This window comes from Neoarius graeffei, chromosome 2, assembly GCF_027579695.1.
Source record: "Neoarius graeffei isolate fNeoGra1 chromosome 2, fNeoGra1.pri, whole genome shotgun sequence".
Classification (NCBI taxonomy): domain Eukaryota; kingdom Metazoa; phylum Chordata; class Actinopteri; order Siluriformes; family Ariidae; genus Neoarius; species Neoarius graeffei.
Genome location: NC_083570.1, coordinates 27,334,931 through 27,354,782, shown reverse-complemented (window position 1 = coordinate 27,354,782; position 19,852 = coordinate 27,334,931). Strand labels below are relative to the sequence as shown.

Sequence of the window (19,852 nt, the reverse complement as noted above, 5' to 3'; positions counted from 1 at the left end):
TCTACTTGATCTTAAATTAAAAAAAAGTGCCATTAATTGCGGCAATTCCGTTTCCTTTTTTTAAGGTATATTTTACAAAGCCAGAATGTTCAGCTGTTAAATAAAATAATTTTGTATCATATGTGTGATTTTGTTTTGTTTTTTATGCCTCCGCCACCGTAAGGTGCAGGAGGCATTATGTTTTCTGGTTGTCCGTCTGTCCGTGCGTGTGTCCGTCCCGAAACCTTGTGAACGCGATATCTCAAAGGCGAATGAAAGGAATTTCACCAAACTTTCACCATTTGTGTGCTTTGGGACAAACATGAACTGGTTAGATTTTGAGATCAAAAGGTCTAAGGTCAAGGTCACTGTGAGGTCAAATGTCTGTCCGAAACCTTGTGAACACAATTGCCCCTTTTCCACCAAAGCAGTTCCAGGGCTGGTTCGGGGCCAGTGCTTAGTTTGGAACCGGGTTTTCTGTTTCCACTGACAAAGAACTGGCTCTGGGGCCAGAAAAACCGGTTCCAGGCTAGCACCAACTCTCTGCTGGGCCAGAGGAAAGAACCTTTTACGTCAGCGGGGGGGCGGAGTTGTTAAGACCAACAACAATAACAAGACCGCGAAAGATCGCCATTTTTAAGCGACGAGAAGCAGCAGCTGTACAAACGCGAAGTCATCCATTATAATTATTGTTGTTGTTGTTGCTGCTTCTTCCGTGTTGTTTTTGCTTTGATATTCGCGCCAAGGTTTATGTAAACGTAGCGACGTAAGGACGTATACTGCGACGTAATGACGTGGCTCCGTGAGCTATGGAAAAGCAAACTGGTTCTCAGCTGGCTCGCAAGTTGAACGAGTTGTGAACCAGCACCAGCACTGGCCCCGAACCAGCCCTGGAACTAATTTGGTGGAAAAGGGGTAAATATCTCCAAGGCAGATGAAAGGAATTTCACCAAACTTTCACCATTTGTGCATTTGGGGACAAAGATAAACTGATTAGATTTTCAGATCAAAAGGTCTAAGGTCAAGGTCACTGTGAGGTCAAGTGTCTGTCCGAAAACCTTGTGAACACAATATCTCCAAGGCTGGCGCAAGTAATTTCACCAAGTCAGGATTACTGTGAAGTCAAATGTCCATCCCCAAATCACAACTTAATAAGGTGTGTAGTCTACCGGGCGGAGGCATCCCCATCGACGCCGTTGGCGTCGAGTTCTACCTAGTTTTTTTTTTGCTACAAAGTAAAACAGCTGAATGAACATCCTCCAAATGTAGTGATTCCATATTTTTTGCCAGGGGTTGTATTTCAACATTTGGGATCGATGGTGAACCAAAAAGGATCAACTAGTTACTCAAACTACAGTGGATATAAAAAGTGTCCACATCCCATTAAAATAAGTTTTTCTGATGTTTAAAAAAAATGATCACAATAAATCATTTCAAAACTTTTCCCACCTTTAATGTGACCTATAACCTGTACAATTCAATTGAAAAACAAACACATCTGTTCGGGTGAAAAAAAAATAGTACAATAAGCTGGTTGCACAAGTGTGCACACCCTTAGTTGAAGCACCTTTTGGTTTAATTACAGCATTCAGTCTTTTTGGGTTCACACCTGCCATCAGTTAAAATGACTCTGATTAACCCCAAATAAAGTTCAGACATTTACTCAGTTGCTCCTCCAGCAAAAGCCAGGGTTCACAGAGAGCTTGCAAAGCATCACAGGGATCTCATTGTTGAAAGATAACAGCCAAGAGAAGGGTACAAAAAGATTTCCACAGCATTAGATATACCATGGAGCACAGTGAAAACCATCATCAAGAAGTGGAGAAAATACGGGACAACAGTGACATTAGCGAGAGCTGGACGGCCCTCCAAAATTGATGAAAAGACAAGATGAAAACTGGTCAGGGAGGCTGCCAAGAGGCCTACAGCAACACTGAAGGAGCTGCAGGAATTTCTGGCAAGTACTGGTTGTGTACTACACGTGACAGCTATCTCCCATATTCTCCATACGTCTGGACTATGGGGTAGGGTCAAAGAAAAACATCCAGGCCTGGCTAAATTTTGCAAAAAAAATACATCAACTCTCCCAAAGGGCGGCACGGTGGTGTAGTGGTTAGCGCTGTCGCCTCACAGCAAGAAGGTCCGGGTTCGAGCCCCGTGGCCGGCGAGGGCCTTTCTGTGTGGAGTTTGCATGTTCTCCCCATGTCCGCGTGGGTTTCCTCCGGGTGCTCCGGTTTCCCCCACAGTCCAAAGACATGCAGGTTAGGTTAACTGGTGACTCTAAATTGACCGTAGGTGTGAATGTGAGTGTGAATGGTTGTCTGTGTCTATGTGTCAGCCCTGTGATGACCTGGCGACTTGTCCAGGGTGTACCCTGCCTTTCGCCCGTAGTCAGCTGGGATAGGCTCCAGCTTGCCTGCAACCCTGTAGGTCAGGATAAAGCGGCTAGATATAATGGGATGAGATGAGATGAGATGAACTCTCCCAAAAGTGCGTGGGAAAATGTGTTATGGTCTGATGAAACCAAGGTTGAACTTTTTGGCCACAATTCCAAAAGGTGTGTTTGTCACAAAAACACTGCTCATCACCAAAAGAACACCATACCCACGGTGAAGCATGGTGGTGGCAGCATCATGCCTTGGGGTTGTTTTTCTTCAGCTGGAACAGGGGCTTTAGTCAAGGTGGAGGGAATTATGAACAGTTCTAAATACCAGTCAATTTTGACCCAAAACCTTCAGGTGTCTGCTAGAAAGCTGAAGATGAAGGAATTTCATCTTTCAGCATGACAGTGACCCCAAAAAAGTTTTGGAACGGCCCAGCCAGAGCCCAGACCTAAATTCAATTGAAAATCTGTGGGGTAACCTGAAGAGGGCTGTGCACAAGAGATGTTCTCGCAATCTGACAGATTTGGAGCGCTTTTGCAAGGAAGAGTGGGCAAATATTGCCAAGTCTAGATGTGGCAGGCTGACAGACTCAGACCCAAAAAGACTGAATACTGTAATTAAATCAAAAGGTGCTTCAATAAAGTATTAATTTAAGGGTGTGCACACTTCTGCAATTAGCTTATTGTATGTTTTTTTTTGGTTTGTTTTTTTATCTTTTTCCTCCTAACAAATTTGTTTATTTTTCAATTGAATTGTACAGGTTATAGGTCACATTTAAAGGTGGGAAAAGTTTTGAAATTATTTTTTGTGGTCTCATATTTTTACATCAGAAAAACCTATAATTTTAACGGGGTGTGTACATTTTTTTTTTTATATCCACTGTATAAGGCGGGGTTATTAAAGACGCACATATTAAGCTACCTTCACGCCAGCAGCATTGTTTCTCTTGTGTTGGTTGCTATCTCTATGGTTTCTGTCTTTTGCGTACTACTAGTTGTCATGGCTTCACTGGTAGATATAGCTCCACAAAAGACACGGCTGTGTGCAGTATACGGAGAAACCGGTTTGACCCTGCATTCTCGCTAGCTAGCAAACAACACGCAGCCATTTATTCTCTCAGCATGGAGTTGCTATTAAAGTGACCTTTGAGGTGGAGGTTTTCATGATTGGCATGAAAGAGTCCTCCTACCAGTCCTGCAGTGTGAGGTCCAATTTTTTTTTTTTACTTCCTACCTCCAAATAGCTCCTATTTACGCTTTGATGTGCAACGTAGAAAACCTTTAAGCATGATTTTAATATTATCCTGTCAAACATGACCTTTCATAAATCGAGACTTCATGAAGAAATATAAGGAAGTAGCAGCGATCAGGACTGGTTCCTGTAGTTCCTCTTGTAGAGTTAGCTATGTTCATTCCATCCACCATTCTTCACTTCTATTCATAACTTTGCTTTTTATTTGCCAAGTCTCCTCTGGTCACCTCCTGACCCTGTAGATCGCCTAGTCACAGGGTCACAGCGCTTATCTTTATTTACTAGTGTATTTCCTTATGCAAGGGTACTTCAAAAAGTTCTTGACCTCACCTGGAAACAAGGGGCTCAAACTCCCATTTGGGAGCATAAATGTATACTATGAAGCCTTATATCACTGTCCACAAAAGCTCAAATGAAAGAAGCAAAGAAAAAAGGTGAGGAAAGCTTCAGGCTAGTGTGATGTTGCTCCAGGACAATGCATACGTCCACACAGCACAGGGGGCAGGGGCAGAAGCAGACAAATGTGGCTTTGAACAGTTTCCTTATGAACCTTAATCATCTGACCTGGCACCGTCTATTTCCCAAACTGAAATCCCACTCATATGGTCACCATTTTCAGAGTGATGGTCATCCATGCTGTTGAGGAGGATCTGGAGGCTCAAGATGTGACCACCTTCCACGAAGGGATAGCGAAGCTTGAACATCTGTGGATCAAGTTAAAGGAGACTATGTTGGAAAATAATGCAAGAACAATCTTTCTCCTGTGACGTTTTCTGGGTGAGGCAGAGAACTTTTTTTGAAATACCCTCGTACACTCACCAGCCACTTTTAATAGGAACTTGTTCTTGGCTGGCAGGATTGGAACCCAACGTGGTCTTCTGCTGTTGTATGCTGAGATGCTTTTCTGCTCACCACGGTTGGAAGGAGTTACTATGTCCTTCCTGGCAGCTCGACCCAATCTAGCCAGTTTCCTCTGACCTCTCTTATCAACAAGGCGTTCCACCCACAGAACTGTCACTCACTCAGAGTTTTTTGTTTTTCGCACTATTCTGTGTATCCTATCCTCTATCGACAGTCTCTATCCTAGAGACTGTCGTGTGTGAAAACCCCAGGAGATCAGCAGTTTCTGAAATGCTCAAACCAGTCCATCTGGCTCAAACCAACACCCGTGGCCCAGTAAAAATCACACTTTGAGATCAGTTGTTCCCATTCTGATGTCTGAAGTGAACATTAACTGAAGCTCTTGATTTGTATCTGCATGATTTTATGCACTGTGCCGCTGTCAAGGGACTGGCTGATTAGAGAACTGCATAAAACAGCAGGTGGATGGGCGTTCCTAATAGAGTGGCCAGTGAGTGCATATCCTTATCCAGGGTTTATAGGTTTCAGGAACGTTTTCAGCCCGACTACATCTCCAAACCTGCAAAATATCTTTAAAAAAATCAGGCACTGGAAAAGGTTCTCGCATTTTTCTTTTTTTTTCTCAGCCGTTCCATGGGAAATAAGGTCATATTGGCGCACACACATTTCTAATGTGTGGATATTATCGACTCAGTAATCCCTCGTTCCCTCTCCCAATCTTTGCACTTATAACAGACATGGTTTTGTACGTCACGACACCACACTGCACTTTGTGGAAATCTGTTGTGTTTAATTAGAAGCAAAAACCTTTATTTGTTACATGCACACTTCAAGCACAGTGAAATTCATCCTCTGCATTTAACCCATCTGAAGCAGTGAACACACGCACACACACCCAGAGCAGTGGGCAGCCGTCAGGGGTTCGGTACCTTGCTCAAGGGCACTTCAGCCCAAGGCTGCCCCATGTTAACCTAACTGCATGTCTTTGGACTGTGGGGGAAACCGGAGCACCCGGAGGAAACCCACGCAGACACGGGGAGAACATGCAGACTCCACACAGAAAGGCCCTCACCGGCTGCGGGGTTCGAACCCGGAACCTTCTTGCTGTGAGGCAACCATGCTAACCACTACAAAACGAGATCTTTGCCACCACGGAGTATTTTAACTAGCCCAGTTTTGCGTAGAAAACACAAACCGGTCATTAACTTTCCTTTCTGCTGCTCCTCCTCCACTGAAAATGTTCATCCAGCATGACCATCAGTGATGACCGAGCAACATTTTTTTAAAATCAGTCACTCGGATGCAATTGGTACTTCAACTGACTTTAAAATGTATGGATTTATGAATGGGAACTTGATAAAGATTGACATTTGTTGAACGGCTGATGTCATGGCCGATCTAAACGCATGCATGAGCCGCCACTGGTTTCTGCAAACTGCTGATTTAACTTGGTTTTCGTTAAGATACATTTCTGCAATGTGGGTATCTATTTTTATCCCCCTCTGGCCGAAAGGCCTGAAGGGATATTACTGTAGGTCATGGCGATATCCGTCGGTATGTCCCAGGAAGGGTGCTCACCTTCTGAAATCAACTCCGCTCACAGTTTTTGGAGGAATTTCACGAAACTTGGCAGGATTCTTTGTTGTAAATGTCGGTAATGGGCACCTTGCAATTTTGTTAAACTGGGTCACATTTTACCAGAGTTTGCAGCCCTTGATTAACAAAATTATACTTTGACAATTTCATGAGTGTTTTTTCCTTCTGACATCGACTCCTCTCACAATTTTGGATGAATTTCTCAAAGCTTGGCAAAAGGCATATGACAGTAATGCACATATTGTGATTTAATTTTGTTTGTGAAAATTTTACCAGCATTTTGACCCTTGATTAAATAACTTGGACAATTTTATGAGGGTGTACGGTCTTCTGAAATCAACTTCTCTCACAATTTGTGGAGGAATTTCACCAAACTTGGCAACAGGCTTTGTTATTTAAAGTTGACAGTTATACGCATATTGAAATTTTGTTTAATTTGGGCAAATTTTACCAGAGTTATGCCCTTGATTATTAACAAACTTGTACTTCGGCAATTTCATCAAGGTGTGCTTGCTTTCTGAAATCAACTTCCCTCACAATTTTTATCTCCCGCTGGCCGAAAAGCCCGAAGGGGGATTATGTCGTGGCGATGTCAGTCTGTCCGTCCCAGGAAGGGTGCTCACCTTCTGAAATCAACTCCTCTCACAATTTTTGGAGGAATTTCACAAAACTTGGCAGGATTCTTTGTTATATGTCAGTAATACGCATATTTCAATTTCGTTCAATTCGGTCGCATTTTACCAGCGTTATGGCAGAGTTTCCAGCGGTGGATATTGTGCTCTCGGAGCATTCTTGTTTAGCTTCAGCCGCATAAAGGCTGTGAGTAAACAGTAGCCTAAGTGCAGTGCATGCACTTAAACACTGAGTGCTAGGCTGAGCCAAATCATGTCTATCCTTATTTCCTGTTTAAAATGCTGCTCCATACACCTTCTCCCTGACTTTGTGCATGCCAATTTAATATGTTTGTGTTTCCTTAGTGTTGATGCCTTGTATCAGGGTGTAAACAGATTGATTTCAGTGAGGCTAAATTAGCTGAGCTAGGTCTGTTCTTGTATAACACCCTGCTTTACATCTCTGTCAATTTTTCATTCAACCAAACAAGCTTTTCTGTATCTACTGATTGATTAACCTTCCTGGATTAGCACGTTTACCCGTATAGTTTAATCCGATTTACCGGTGAAGAAAACTCATTAAATTTTTCTTTCTTCATATTCCAGTTGCAGTTAATTGCTCTGATTTTTTTTTTTTTAATATACTTGATTTTCTGAAGGGTGAGACGTTGCCTGGGTTCTAACGTTTGTCAATTAGTTCAAGCTGGGATTATATAAAGTGCGTAACAAAAGCCATCTGAAGGGTACAGTATTTTTCAAAACTTAGACGACCGTTCAAAAGTTTGGGGTCACTTTGAAATGTCCTTATTTTTGAAAGAAAAGCACTGTTCTTTTCAATGAAGATCACTTTAAACTAATCAGAAATACACTCTATACATTGCTAATGTGGTAAATGACTATTCTAGCTACAAATGTCTGGTTTTTGGTGCAATATCTCCATAGGTGTATAGAGGCCCATTTCCAGCAACTCTCACTCCAGTGTTCTAATGGTACAATGTGTTTGCTCATTGCCTCAGAAGGCTAATGGATGATTAGAAAACCCTTGTACAATCATGTTAGCACAGCTGAAAACAGTTTAGCTCTTTAGAGAAGCTATAAAACTGACCTTCCTTTGAGCAGATTGAGTTTCTGGAGCATCACATTTGTGGGGTCGATTAAATGCTCAAAATGCCCAGAAAAATGTCTTGACTCATTCTCATCTCATCTCATTATCTCTAGCCGCTTTATCCTGTTCTACAGGGTCGCAAGCAAGCTGGAGCCTATCCCAGCTGACTACAGGCGAAAGGTGGGGTACACCCTGGACAAGTCGCCAGGTCATCACAGGGCTGACACATAGACACAGACAACCATTCACACTCACGGTCAATTTAGAGTCACCAGTTAACCTAACCTGCATGTCTTTGGACTGTGGGGAAAACCGGAGCACCCGGAGGAAACCCACGCGGACACGGGGAGAACGTGCAAACTCCGCACAGAAAGGCCCTTGCTGGCCAAGGGGCTCGAAACCGGACCTTCTTGCTGTGAGGCGACAGTGCTAACCACTACACCACCATGCCGCCCGCAAAATGTCTTGACTATATTTTCTATTCATTTTACAACTTATGGTGGTAAATAAAAGTGTGACTTTTCATGGAAAACACAAAATTGTCTGGGCGACCCCAAATTTTTGAACGGTAGTGTATTCCAGACTCCCGTCTCTCTCTGCGCGTGTTTTTGATTGGTTCAACACATTTAAGTCCTGATTTATTTGCTTTTGGAGAAACATTGACGCAGTTAAATAGAAACGTGCGAGCTGATTTATAATAAGGATCTATGGTGGTTTGTGTATTTGACATGAGCAATATTGCACACCTTGGGGTGTTTCTGCATTAAGGTGTTAAATAAAGGGTGGTGTCGCTGGAAATGGATCATCACTTGCAGTGTGATGTCCTCCAACCTTGAAAAGTCACTCTTGGAACAGTGATTGCGTGTACAAATTAGTACAGCTAAAAGGCAGGTATTAAATTTACGGAAAGCTGTTTATGGAACTTTAGTCCTTTTTATTTTTTTGGTCATTTGCGAAGTGTTAATGATGAATGCAGTTGTGGTCAGAAGTTTACATACAGTGACATGAATGTAATCTTGGATATGAAGGTCATGGCGATATTTGGGTTTTCAGTGATTTCTTTGAACTGTTTTTTTCTGTGGCAGAATGATTGTACAGCATACATATTTAATTTAAAAAAAAACACTAGAATTTGTTGCACAAGTTTTAATTTTCTTTGGGTTTTCTGAAATCAACACAGAGTCAAAAATATACATACAGCACACCTAATATTTGGGTAAAATGTCTCTTCGCAAGATTCACCTTGACCGAACATTTTTGTTTACCATAAACAAGCTTCTGGCAGAATTCTGGTTGGCTGTTTCACGACTCTTCATGGTAGAATTGGTAGAGTTCAATTAATTTTTCTTGGGATGGACTGGACTTATAAGCACGGTCCATATATTTTCAATAAGGTTGAAGTAAAGACTTGTTTTAAGCTTAATGTTATCCTGCTTTATCCTCCACAACCAGCTCTGATGTGTGTTTGGGTTCATTGTCCTGTTGTAAGTCCCAAGTCATGTTCAAGTTTCTGATGGTTTATGCTGAAGAATCCTGAGGTAGTCCTCCTTCATTATTCCATCCATTTTGTGCAATGAACCAGTTCCACTGGCAGCAAAACAGCCCCAGAGCATGATGATCCTACCACCACCACCAGCTGGTACAGTGTCCCTCTGTACATGGTGGTCACTGTGGCCAAACAACTCAATCTTTGTCTCATCTGACCATACAGCTTTCCTCCAGAAGGCTTTTTCTTTGTCACTGTAGTCAGCTTCAAACTTTAGTTAAGCTTGAAGGTGTCAATTTTGGAGCGGGGAGTTATTTCTTGGATAGCAGCCTCTTAGTCCATGGTGATCTGAACTACAGACAGTGATCCATCAGCTTCCAGTTCATGGCAGGGTTGTGCCGTGGTGGTTCCCAGGTTGTTCCTGACCATCTGAAGCAATTTCCTTTCAGCTGAGGGTGACAGTTTGGGTTTTCTTGAAGCAAAGTGTCTTGGCAAAGTGACTACACCTCACAATAACTTGGATACAATTGTTTGAACGGATCTTGGAATTTGCAGTTGTTTAGAAATGGCTCCAAGAGATATTCCAGGTTGTGTATATCTGTGATCCTCTTTCTCAGATCTGCACTGAGCTCCTTGGACTTTCCCATTTTACTGTGTGCTGGTCAATCCAATGAATGCTATAAACGAGCCCTTTTTATGAAGGCACAGAGAAGCTACCAGCTGCAGTCAATCATGATCACTAACAGGAAGTTAAGAGGCCTTGGCAAGATGAGACATATTTTGGAAGTTTCAGCACCTCTGAATTAATAATCTAAGTGAGCATTTGTAAATTTTTGACCCTGTATGCATAATTTTGACCAGGTGTGGATTTCAGAAAACCCAAAGAAAATTAAAACTTGTGCACCAAATTCTAGTTTTTTTTTTAAATTAGATGTATGCTGTACAATCATTCTGCCACAGAAAAAGAACAGTTCAAAGAAATCACTGAAAGCCCAACTTTTGCCATGACATTCATATCCAAGATGACATTTATGTTACTGTATGCAAACGTCTGACCACAACGTTATTACTGAAATTATACCTCAGTAAATCTACGGTTTATTAAACTAAATACTTATTTCTAAGGAACTACAAGTACTCTTGTTACTCAGTACTTGGCCTGCTGTAACAGTACTTTTTTGAGAATAATATTTAGCTTGACTACATTTACAGTATTTTTGATCACCTGTTAGAGTAAAAAAAAAAAAAGTTGCAGCGTGCAGTGTATTTAACCTCAGAAAACTGAACGCAAATTACATTACATTACGGGCATTTAGCAGACACTCTTATCTAGAGTGATGTAACAGCAGAACCCTGACACACTCCACCCAGGGAGCTGTTGGGGGTTCGGTGCCTTGCTCAAGGGCACGTCATCCATTTCTGCTGGGCCAGGAAATCGAACCAGCAACCTGTTGGTCCCAGAGCTACTTCTCTAACCTCTAGGCCATAGCTTCTTCCGTATTTAAATTAAAACACATTAAATTAAAATGAAAAGACAGTATGTGCAAATTTTTAAATAGTTAATTTTCAAGACCCAGTTTAAGAGAAAACAAGTAGTCTTTGCTTCAGGTGCCATATGTTTATTCAACAGATGAACATTCATGGCCCAGTTTATCAGTTATCTTCAGTTTTCAGTATGTTATAATGTTTTGCAAATAATCCAGTTAAGATATTGGCATTTCACAACTCTGCATCCAACATGTACAGGTAATCTAGAGTGAGCAAGATAAAATTTCCTGGTAAAATCAAATGCGAAATGTAAATGAGCCGCAGCCTATCGAACACATTCCCCTTCCTTTCCATTTAACGTGCTTGTGAACTCCAGGCGAGATGTGGCTTTAAGACCGATCGAGCAGTCGTCTCCAGCACACATGCACAATCAATAAGGAGCGTGCAGCCACCGGGGAGGCTGATCATGTGCTTAGCATGCCATCAATAGCTTTGTCCTTTTCTGTGCCTTCAACCCCCCCCCCCCCCCCCCCCCCAATTTGTGCTCTTTCCCAAGTTTTAGCCCATTTGCAATCGGCACATTTCTGCTATTTTATATTTCACACAGATTAAATAGCCCGATAGCTTTTGCTACTCTTAAAAAAAAAAAAAACATAATTTTGTTGTCCTGTAGGATGAGCTTACAATCAGCTTACTGCTGTAAAGCTGAACCAACCATCATCGCATGCATGCACAATCAATATAAAGCCCACAGCCGCCTGGGAAGCTGATCACGTGCTTAGCGGGATATTGATTGGTTAGCCTTTTTTGGCTAATTTGGTGCCAGCTCGTCTCTTCAATCTCATATTGGACGTTCATGATGGTCTCCAAAATTTTCCCCGTCTTTGCTTGATAGTCATTCATTTCTCTGTCCCCCAATTTGCCATTTGAAGAAACTGAAGCCTGAAGGACTTGGAACTTCTTGGAATGTTGTGATGCTTTCATGCGTACTTGGTCTTGCATCACATTTTGAAGAACTTTATTCGTAGCTGTGGGCAATTTTGCATTCATTTCCACATTCTTGTTAAATACTGCCAACTTTCCTGTGGTTAATGTTGATACGGAATGGCCATGGCTTTGCACATCAACTGCTGCACGGCTTATCTTTAGCAAGAGCTTTCTTAATTTTGGTGAGGGGGGGAAAGACTAATTTTATTTATTTATTTATTTATTTATTTAAAAAGGCATTTGCAGTTTAATTCCAGGACACAAATCTTCTTACCTTTTACGGAGGGTTCTTGGCATCCTGGTGCAGCACGCCTCTGTGTGGGGTTTTTAATCACAAAGCGCCTGTCAAGTGCAAAGCAAGCAGTCAAGCAAAATAAAAATTTGTTTTGCAACTTTATTTAAGCTTATATTTTCCTTACACTAAAATGCCAGCGCATTTGATAGGTGGGAAACCTTTATTCTGCTTTCACACAAGTCACTCAAGTTGCTTGTAGTTTGTCTCTCTTTTGTATAAAAGGTCATTTAGCAGGCGCTCTTATCCAGAGCAACGTACAACATACCCAGAGCAGCCTGGGGAGCAGTTGAGGGGTGGGGTGCTTTGCTTAAGGGCACCTCAGCTATTCCTGCTGGTCCAGGGAATCGAACTGGCGACCTTTAGGTCCCAAAGCTTCTCTAACCCCTCTAACATGTCAGGCTTTGTATTAGCGACATGCAGTTCACCAGATGCACCAAAGATCTCTGCTATTTCCTTCCCAGCTTCACTTTATTATTTATTTTCTTTTAATGTCATGATACACATTTATATGTAAAGGCGAGTCCATTCCTGTCAGTGAGACTAACCTGTTTGATCAAGTGGTTAATGCTTTGAATTACTGATTAGAAAGTTGAGTTCAAATCCCAGCTTTGCCTGGTTGGATCCTTGAACCTGAGGTGTTGTTTTGTTTTGTTTTTTAATAAATATATTATCCGCTACATTGCTCTACAAGAGCATGAAGATAGTGATGACTTTTATCAGTTTATTGAGAAGATCCTCAGATTTGCTGCTTCTCTCCTGAGTGGGAGAATTGATCCTTTCCTCAGACATGTAGGTGATTTTGATGATGTAGTATGACGACATCTTGACAGCCAGAAATGTGCTGAATTTTAAATGCCATTAAATCGTTAGACATGAACCTCATGAATTCTTGGAGGGTTAGAATTGCTGAAGCTGTGCAGTGTGGTGGGTTTTTTTCTTTTCTTTTTTTCTCTCCCCTGTTGCAATATTCAATGTTTTAGAGCACTAGGTAAAGGCTTGTGTTGGTTTAACATTAGCTTAAATAATCATGCTGGTAAATTCTTAGTAATCAACACCAGGTACAGTGTCTTGCAAAAGTATTCATCCCCCTTCATGTTTGTCCTGTTTTGTTGCATTACAAAATGGAATTAAAATGGATTTTTGGGGCGTTAGCACCATTTGACTTACATAACATGCCTACCACTTTAAAGGTGCAAATTTTTGTTTTACTGTGACACAAACAATAATTAAAATGAAAAAACAGAAATCTGGAGTGTGCATAAGTATTCACCCCCTTTCGTATGAACCCCCTAAATAAGAGCTGGTCCAACCAATTCACTTCATAAGTCACATAATTAGTTGATTAAGATCCACCTGTGTGCAATCAAAGTGTCACATGATGTCTGTATAAATCAACCTGTTCTGGAAGGACCCTGACTCTGCAACACTACTAAGCAAGCAACATGAAAACCAAGGTGCACTCCAAACAGGTCAGAGACAAAGTTGTGCAGAAGTATAGATCAGGGTTGGGTTATAAAAAAAAAAATCCCAAACTTTGAATATCCATTATAGCAAAATGGAAAGAATATGGCACCACTACAAACCTGACGAGAAGGCCGTCCACCAAAACTCACAGAACGGGCAAGGAGGGCATTAATCAGAGATGCAACAAAGACACCAAAGATAACACTGAAGGAGCTGCAAAGATCCACAGTGGAGATGGGAGTATCTGTCCATAGGACCACTTTAAGCCGTACGCTCCGTAGAGCAGGGCTTTATGGAAGAGTGGCCAGAAAAAAGTCATTGCTGAAGAAAACTCTTTTGGAGCCACCCAACAGCATGTGGCAGACTCCCCAAACACATGGAAGAAGATTGTCTGGTCAAATGAGACTAAAATTGATCTTTTTTGGCCATCATGGGAAATGCCATGTGTGGCGCAAACCCAACACCCTGAGAATACCATTCCTGCAGTGAAGCATGGTGGTGGCAGCATCACGCTCTGGGGATATTTTCCATCTGCAGGGACAGGAAAGCTGGTCAGGACTGAAGGAAAGATGGATGGCACTAAATACAGGGCAATTCTGGAGGAAAACCTGTTGGAGTCAGCCAGAGGTTTGAGACCAGGACAAAGGTTCACGTTCCAGCAGGACAACAACCCTAAACATACTGTTAAAGCTACACTGGAGTGGTTTAAAGGGGAAAAATTTGAATGTCTTGGAATGGCCTAGTCAAAGCCCAGACCTCAATCCAATTGAGAATCTGTGGTATAATTTGAAGATTGCTGTACACCAATGCAACCCATCTAACTTGAAGGAGTTGGAGCAGTTTTGCCTTGAGGAATGGGCAAAAATCCCAGTGGCTAGATGTGCTCAGCTAATAGAGACATACCCCAAGAGACTTGCAGCTGTAATTGCAGCAAAAGGTGGCTCTACAAAGTATAGACTTTGGGGGGGTGAATACCTATGCACACTCCGGATTTCTGTTTTTTTTTTTCATCTCAATTATTGTTCATGTCACAATAAAACAACAATTTTCACCTTTAAAATGGTAGGCATGTTGTATAAATCAAATGGTGCTAACGCCCCAAAAATTCATTTTAATTCCAGCTTGTAATGCCACAAAAGACAAACACAAAGGGGGATGAATACTTTTGCAAGACACTGTATGTTGGCAGTGTGCCTTTTTTGAATCCTTCTGACCTTTTCATACACTTTCAATTTCTGCTCCAGTCTATATGCTAAAGGTATTGATTATCTATAGTTATTTTGCCATTTTGTCTCTGCATCTGTTATAGAGTGACATTAGAGGTTCGAACTCTGCAGGACACATGTCTGCAGCTCTGTGCCAATTTGCACTTGAAGATCTTTGCTTACAAGCCTTGAAAGAAAAGAAGGGAAAATTGCACCTCTCATGATAATGTCATGAACTTGTACATGTTAAGACGCCCACTCTTCCCCAGTTACCTATAACCACCTTGAAGATGAAGTCCATGACTATGTTAATGCAGTGTTCCCACGTCGGGTAACCGTGTATTTCATAAGTCTGCACTTTTGTGCTCTCTTATTCCTTTCATTCATCTTTCACTGCTTTAGTTATTAAACTCTCAGCATCACATGATGTGGCGTAGCAGGCCACGGGGATTATAACGTTTATATATTAATTTCCAATTAACAATGCTGTAACTTTTGACATTCAGAGCCTGGCTTTTAATTTCTCTGATACATAATTTGCCTCAGGGGCGGCACGGTGGTGTAGTGGTTAGCGCTGTCGCCTCACAGCAAGAAGGTCCGGGTTCGAGCCCCGGGGCCGGCGAGGGCCTTTCTGTGTGGAGTTTGCATGTTCTCCCCGTGTCTGCGTGGGTTTCCTCCGGGTGCTCCGGTTTCCCCCACAGTCCAAAGACATGCAGGTTAGGTTAACTGGTGACTCTAAATTGACCGTAGGTGTGAATGTGAGTGTGAATGGTTGTCTGTGTCTATGTGTCAGTCTTGTGATGACCTGGCGACTTGTCCAGGGTGTACCCTGCCTTTCACCCGTAGTCAGCTGGGATAGACTCCAGCTTGCCTGCGACCCTGTAGAACAGGATAAAGCGGCTACAGATAATGAGATGAGATGAGATCATTTGCCTCAATATAAGTTCCAGAGGATTCAGAACTCACTCAATATTAATCTTTATTATACCCCCGCTCTGAAAGAGGGAGGGTATACTGGTTTACCTCTGTCTGTCCATCCGTCTGAAACACCCTTTTTCTCAGCAACCACAAATCATAGCCACTTGGTACTGAGCTTCAGCTTTGGGTTTTATACCGTGCATACCATTTTCAGGTCTGTCGCACATTGACTTCCTGTTTACCGACTGAATGCATTTACGAAACATGTAGTGTGGATTTACAAAATATTTGTAACACTTTTCTCAGCAACTACAAATCACAACTGCTTGATATTTGGTACCAAGCTTCAGCTTGGGGTTCTATACCATATATACAATTTTCAGGTCTGTCGCACATCAACTTCCTATTTACCGACTGAATGTATTTATGAAACATATAGCGTGGATTTACAAAATTTTCGTAACACTTTTCTCAGCAACTACAAATCACAACTGCTTGATATTTGGTATCAAGCTTCAGCTTGAGGTTCGATACTGTGTATGCCATTTTCAGGTCTGTCGCACATCAACTTCCTGTTTACCGACTGAATATAAACACACAGTGAATTTTGACGCTATTTCAAGATGACAGTTTACCAGGATGCTATTTGAAATATCTGCTCTTACTTGTTTCAGGGTTTAATTATTTGTTGAAGTCAACATTCATAATAAGTGTCCTATTCCTCGGTTGCTTGCATTCTGGTAGAAGCGAGAGCGGGGGGATACGTAAGTGAGCAGTAGCTCACAGTTGATCTTGTTAGCTCATCAAAAAGAAATAAATTTGCATATATCCCTCATTACTAAGGTAATTTTTCAAGTTCTAGATTTAATTTTTTTTCCCCACAAAGGACTGTGATAAAGGAACGGCTGCGGTTGACTCGCTTGAGTTTATGCGAATATAGATGAGTTGATTAGGATGGTGAAAATAAAACGCTTATGACAAGCCAAGCACAATTATTAGCTGTGAGGGTGAAAAAAGCAAAAGATTTGTTGAGGAGAATGGTTAGACTGGGTCGAGCTGACAGGGAGGCTACAATAACTCAGTCACTCTTTACAGCCATGGTGAGCTGCAAAGCATTTCGGAGAACACCATACATCACAAGCTACAACAGCAGAAGAGAACATGGCGTTCCACTCCTGTCAGCCAGGAACAGGAAATTGAACCTACATTCAGGATCTCAGTGTGTGACTTAGAATATCTATTATTTAATACTACAGTATGTATAGATTGGACAGTGTGGTGCTTTAGTAATTATCATTACAGTGCTCAGTGTAAATGAGTACAAACCCTTTGAAAAGTAACATTTTAAACAGTATCTCAATGAGCACAAACAATTTCCAAAATGTTGACAAGACAAAGTTTAATATAACATCTGTTTAACTTATAACGTGAAAGTAAGGTAAACTTAGATTTCACATTTTTCAGTTTTACTCAAATTAGGGTGGTGCAAAAATGAGTACACCCCACAACAAAAACTACTACATCTAGTACTTTGTGTGGCCTCCATGATTTTTAATGACAGCACCAAGTCTTCTAGGCATGGAATGAACAAGTTGGCGACATTTTGCAGCATCAATCTTTTTCCATTCTTCAACATTGACTTCTTTTAGTGACTGGATGCTGGATGGAGAGTGATGCTCAACTTGTCTCTTCAGAATTCCCCAAAGAAAATAATTTCTTTCCACCACAAAGGTGAAGGCTACAAGAAGATCAGCAAAGCTTTACTTATCAGTCGGAATACTGTAGAAAAAGTGGTACAAAAATTTAAGAAAGATGGAACTCCAACCATCTCACAGAGACGTCCAGGTCGTCCACGGAAGTTAACACCTCGATAGGAGCGTCTTCTGATGAGAAAGGTTGAAGAAAATTGGCATGCAAGTTCACTGCAGTTATCTAAAGAAGTAGAAAGCCAAACTGGGGTGACTATTTCCCATGACACAATACGGCGTACACTGCAGAGGAATGGCATGCGTGGATGTCGTCCACGAAAGAAGCCTCTCCTAAAGCCCAGGCACAAAAAAGCCCGCCTAGAGTTTGCCAGGGCCCATGCTGACAAAGATGAAGACTACTGGGACTCTATACTCTGGAGTGATGAGACCAAGATAAATGTTTTTGGAACTGATGGCTTCAAAACTGTATGGCGTCACAAAGGTGAGAAATACAAAGAAAAATGCATGGTGCCTACAGTGAAACATGGTGGTGGCAGTGTCCTTATGTGGGGCTGCATGAGTGCTGCTGGTATCGGGGAGCCGCATTTCATTGATGGCATCATGAATTCACAGATGTATTGCTCGATACTGAAAGAGAAGATGCTACCATCACTCCGTGCCCTTGGTTGTCGTGGACTTTTCCAACATGACTAAACACACATCTAAGGCCACTGTTGGATTTCTGAAGAAGAACAGGGTGAAAGTGATTTCAGTGGCCAAGTATGTCTCCTGATCTGAACCCAATCGAACACCTACGGGGAATTCTGAAGAGACGAGTTGAGCATCACTCTCCATCCAGCATCCAGTCACTAAAAGAGGTCATTGTTGAAGAATGGAAAAAGATTGATGTTGCAAAATGTTGCTAACTTGTTCAGTCCATACCTAGAAGACTTGGTGCTGTCATTAAAAATCATGGAGGCCACACAAAGTACTAGATGTAGTAGTTTTTGTTGTGGGGTGTACTCATTTTTGCACCACCCTAATTTGAGTAAAACTGAAAAATGTGTAATCCAAGTTATATTATTAACCTTACTTTCACGTTATAAGTTAAACAGATGCTATATTAAACTTTGTCTTGTCAACATTTTGGAAATTGTTGGTGTTCATTGAGATATTGTTTAAAATGTTACTTTTCAAAGGGTTTGTACTCATTTATGCTGAGCACTGTACATGCATATTCAACACTATGCAAAAGATACAAGCATTAGCATATTGAAAGTCTCTGAGGAATCGCACTTGACTGGGAATAAAAAGTGATAAATGGCTGTGGTACGTTTCACCACAGCAGGAACTGTATAATATTAATGTTCCAAAGATGTCCCCATTTGCGTTTATCTGTTTATCGAAGCACACAAGCTGTCCTCTCTTGTCGAGTGCCAAGCACATGCCCTTTTGCCAGCGGTCAGAAGTCGTACCCTAGGGTCAAGGAAGAGCAGACGTGAGACAGCCATGACTTCGGGGTGCTGTTGCCATGGATACGGCCGCCACCAGGGTGACTGATTAGAGACAGAGATTGATGAAATCTGTACTAGTCATGCGGGTACTTTTGCTACTCCACTATCTGCAAACACACACACACGACCAGTTTTACACGTTTGGTAATGTTCTGAGTGGTCATGACAGGGACCGTGATGTTAAAAGAAACCAATCAATGATGAGGTGGTGCGATATGGAACGTTGTGAAGTGTGCATGTCCCAGAGTGGTTTATTCCTCTTATATCACAGCAGTTTTCCAATGATTCATGTTTTCAGTGTATTAATGAATGACCCGTCATCCTTTTTTATCCATTTACACTTAGTTTTAAAATGTTAAATATCAGGTAATCAGTTATTCCATCACCAGTTCCCTCGCTTTAGTCTCTTTGCTATTTGAGTGAAAATAGTAAATATTAGGAAAGTAAACAAACGCAGCTACAAAATTGATCTACTCAAGAGAATACAACACACACACACAGCCTTATGTTCTTTGTCACAGGGAAGTGTGAAAGTGTTGTCATGGTAAAAGTAAATTAAGAGCGATATGTTACTGTAGATGCATGGACGTGTGTAATTATATTTTTTTCCATTAAGCAAAGGCTAATTACTTTTGTACAAACCATTAGCTGTGTAATGAAGTTAATATCGACTGTTGATCGTTTGGCAGGGCCAGCCAGTAGGTCAGTGTGACTTCAGCAGACGGCTGCTGTGCATAGAGAAGGAAATCATCTTCCCTCGCTCTGAGAAAATAAAGATGGGCCAAATCGACAAGACCAAGGAGCCTTTCAGCGTCCGGAACAAGCCGTTCTTTGACCTTCATGCAGCACGGAAAGTAAGCAAGAACTTTTTATTTTTAAACCCAGGATAGAGCAATCATGCCTGGTTTTCTTAATAGGTTTGCTCTGAAATATGTCTGGTTATTAAAATCAAAGGTTACATTGTTTACTCACACACCAGGAGCATCTTGGGGATTGCAATTTTGTGCCAGTTTAACTACT

At 41.6% G+C, this 19,852-nt stretch overlaps 1 protein-coding gene across 1 annotated transcript in view; it reads left to right on the top strand.

Annotated features, from left to right (window-relative positions):
* The window catches only part of rngtt (RNA guanylyltransferase and 5'-phosphatase), a 298,354-nt gene that overhangs the window by 140,531 nt on the left and 137,971 nt on the right, over positions 1–19,852 (top strand). Inside the window, exon 11 of the mRNA XM_060914040.1 lies at positions 19,522–19,686. Coding sequence (XP_060770023.1) covers positions 19,522–19,686 — 165 coding nt within the window. The remainder of the gene's footprint in view (positions 1–19,521; positions 19,687–19,852) is intronic.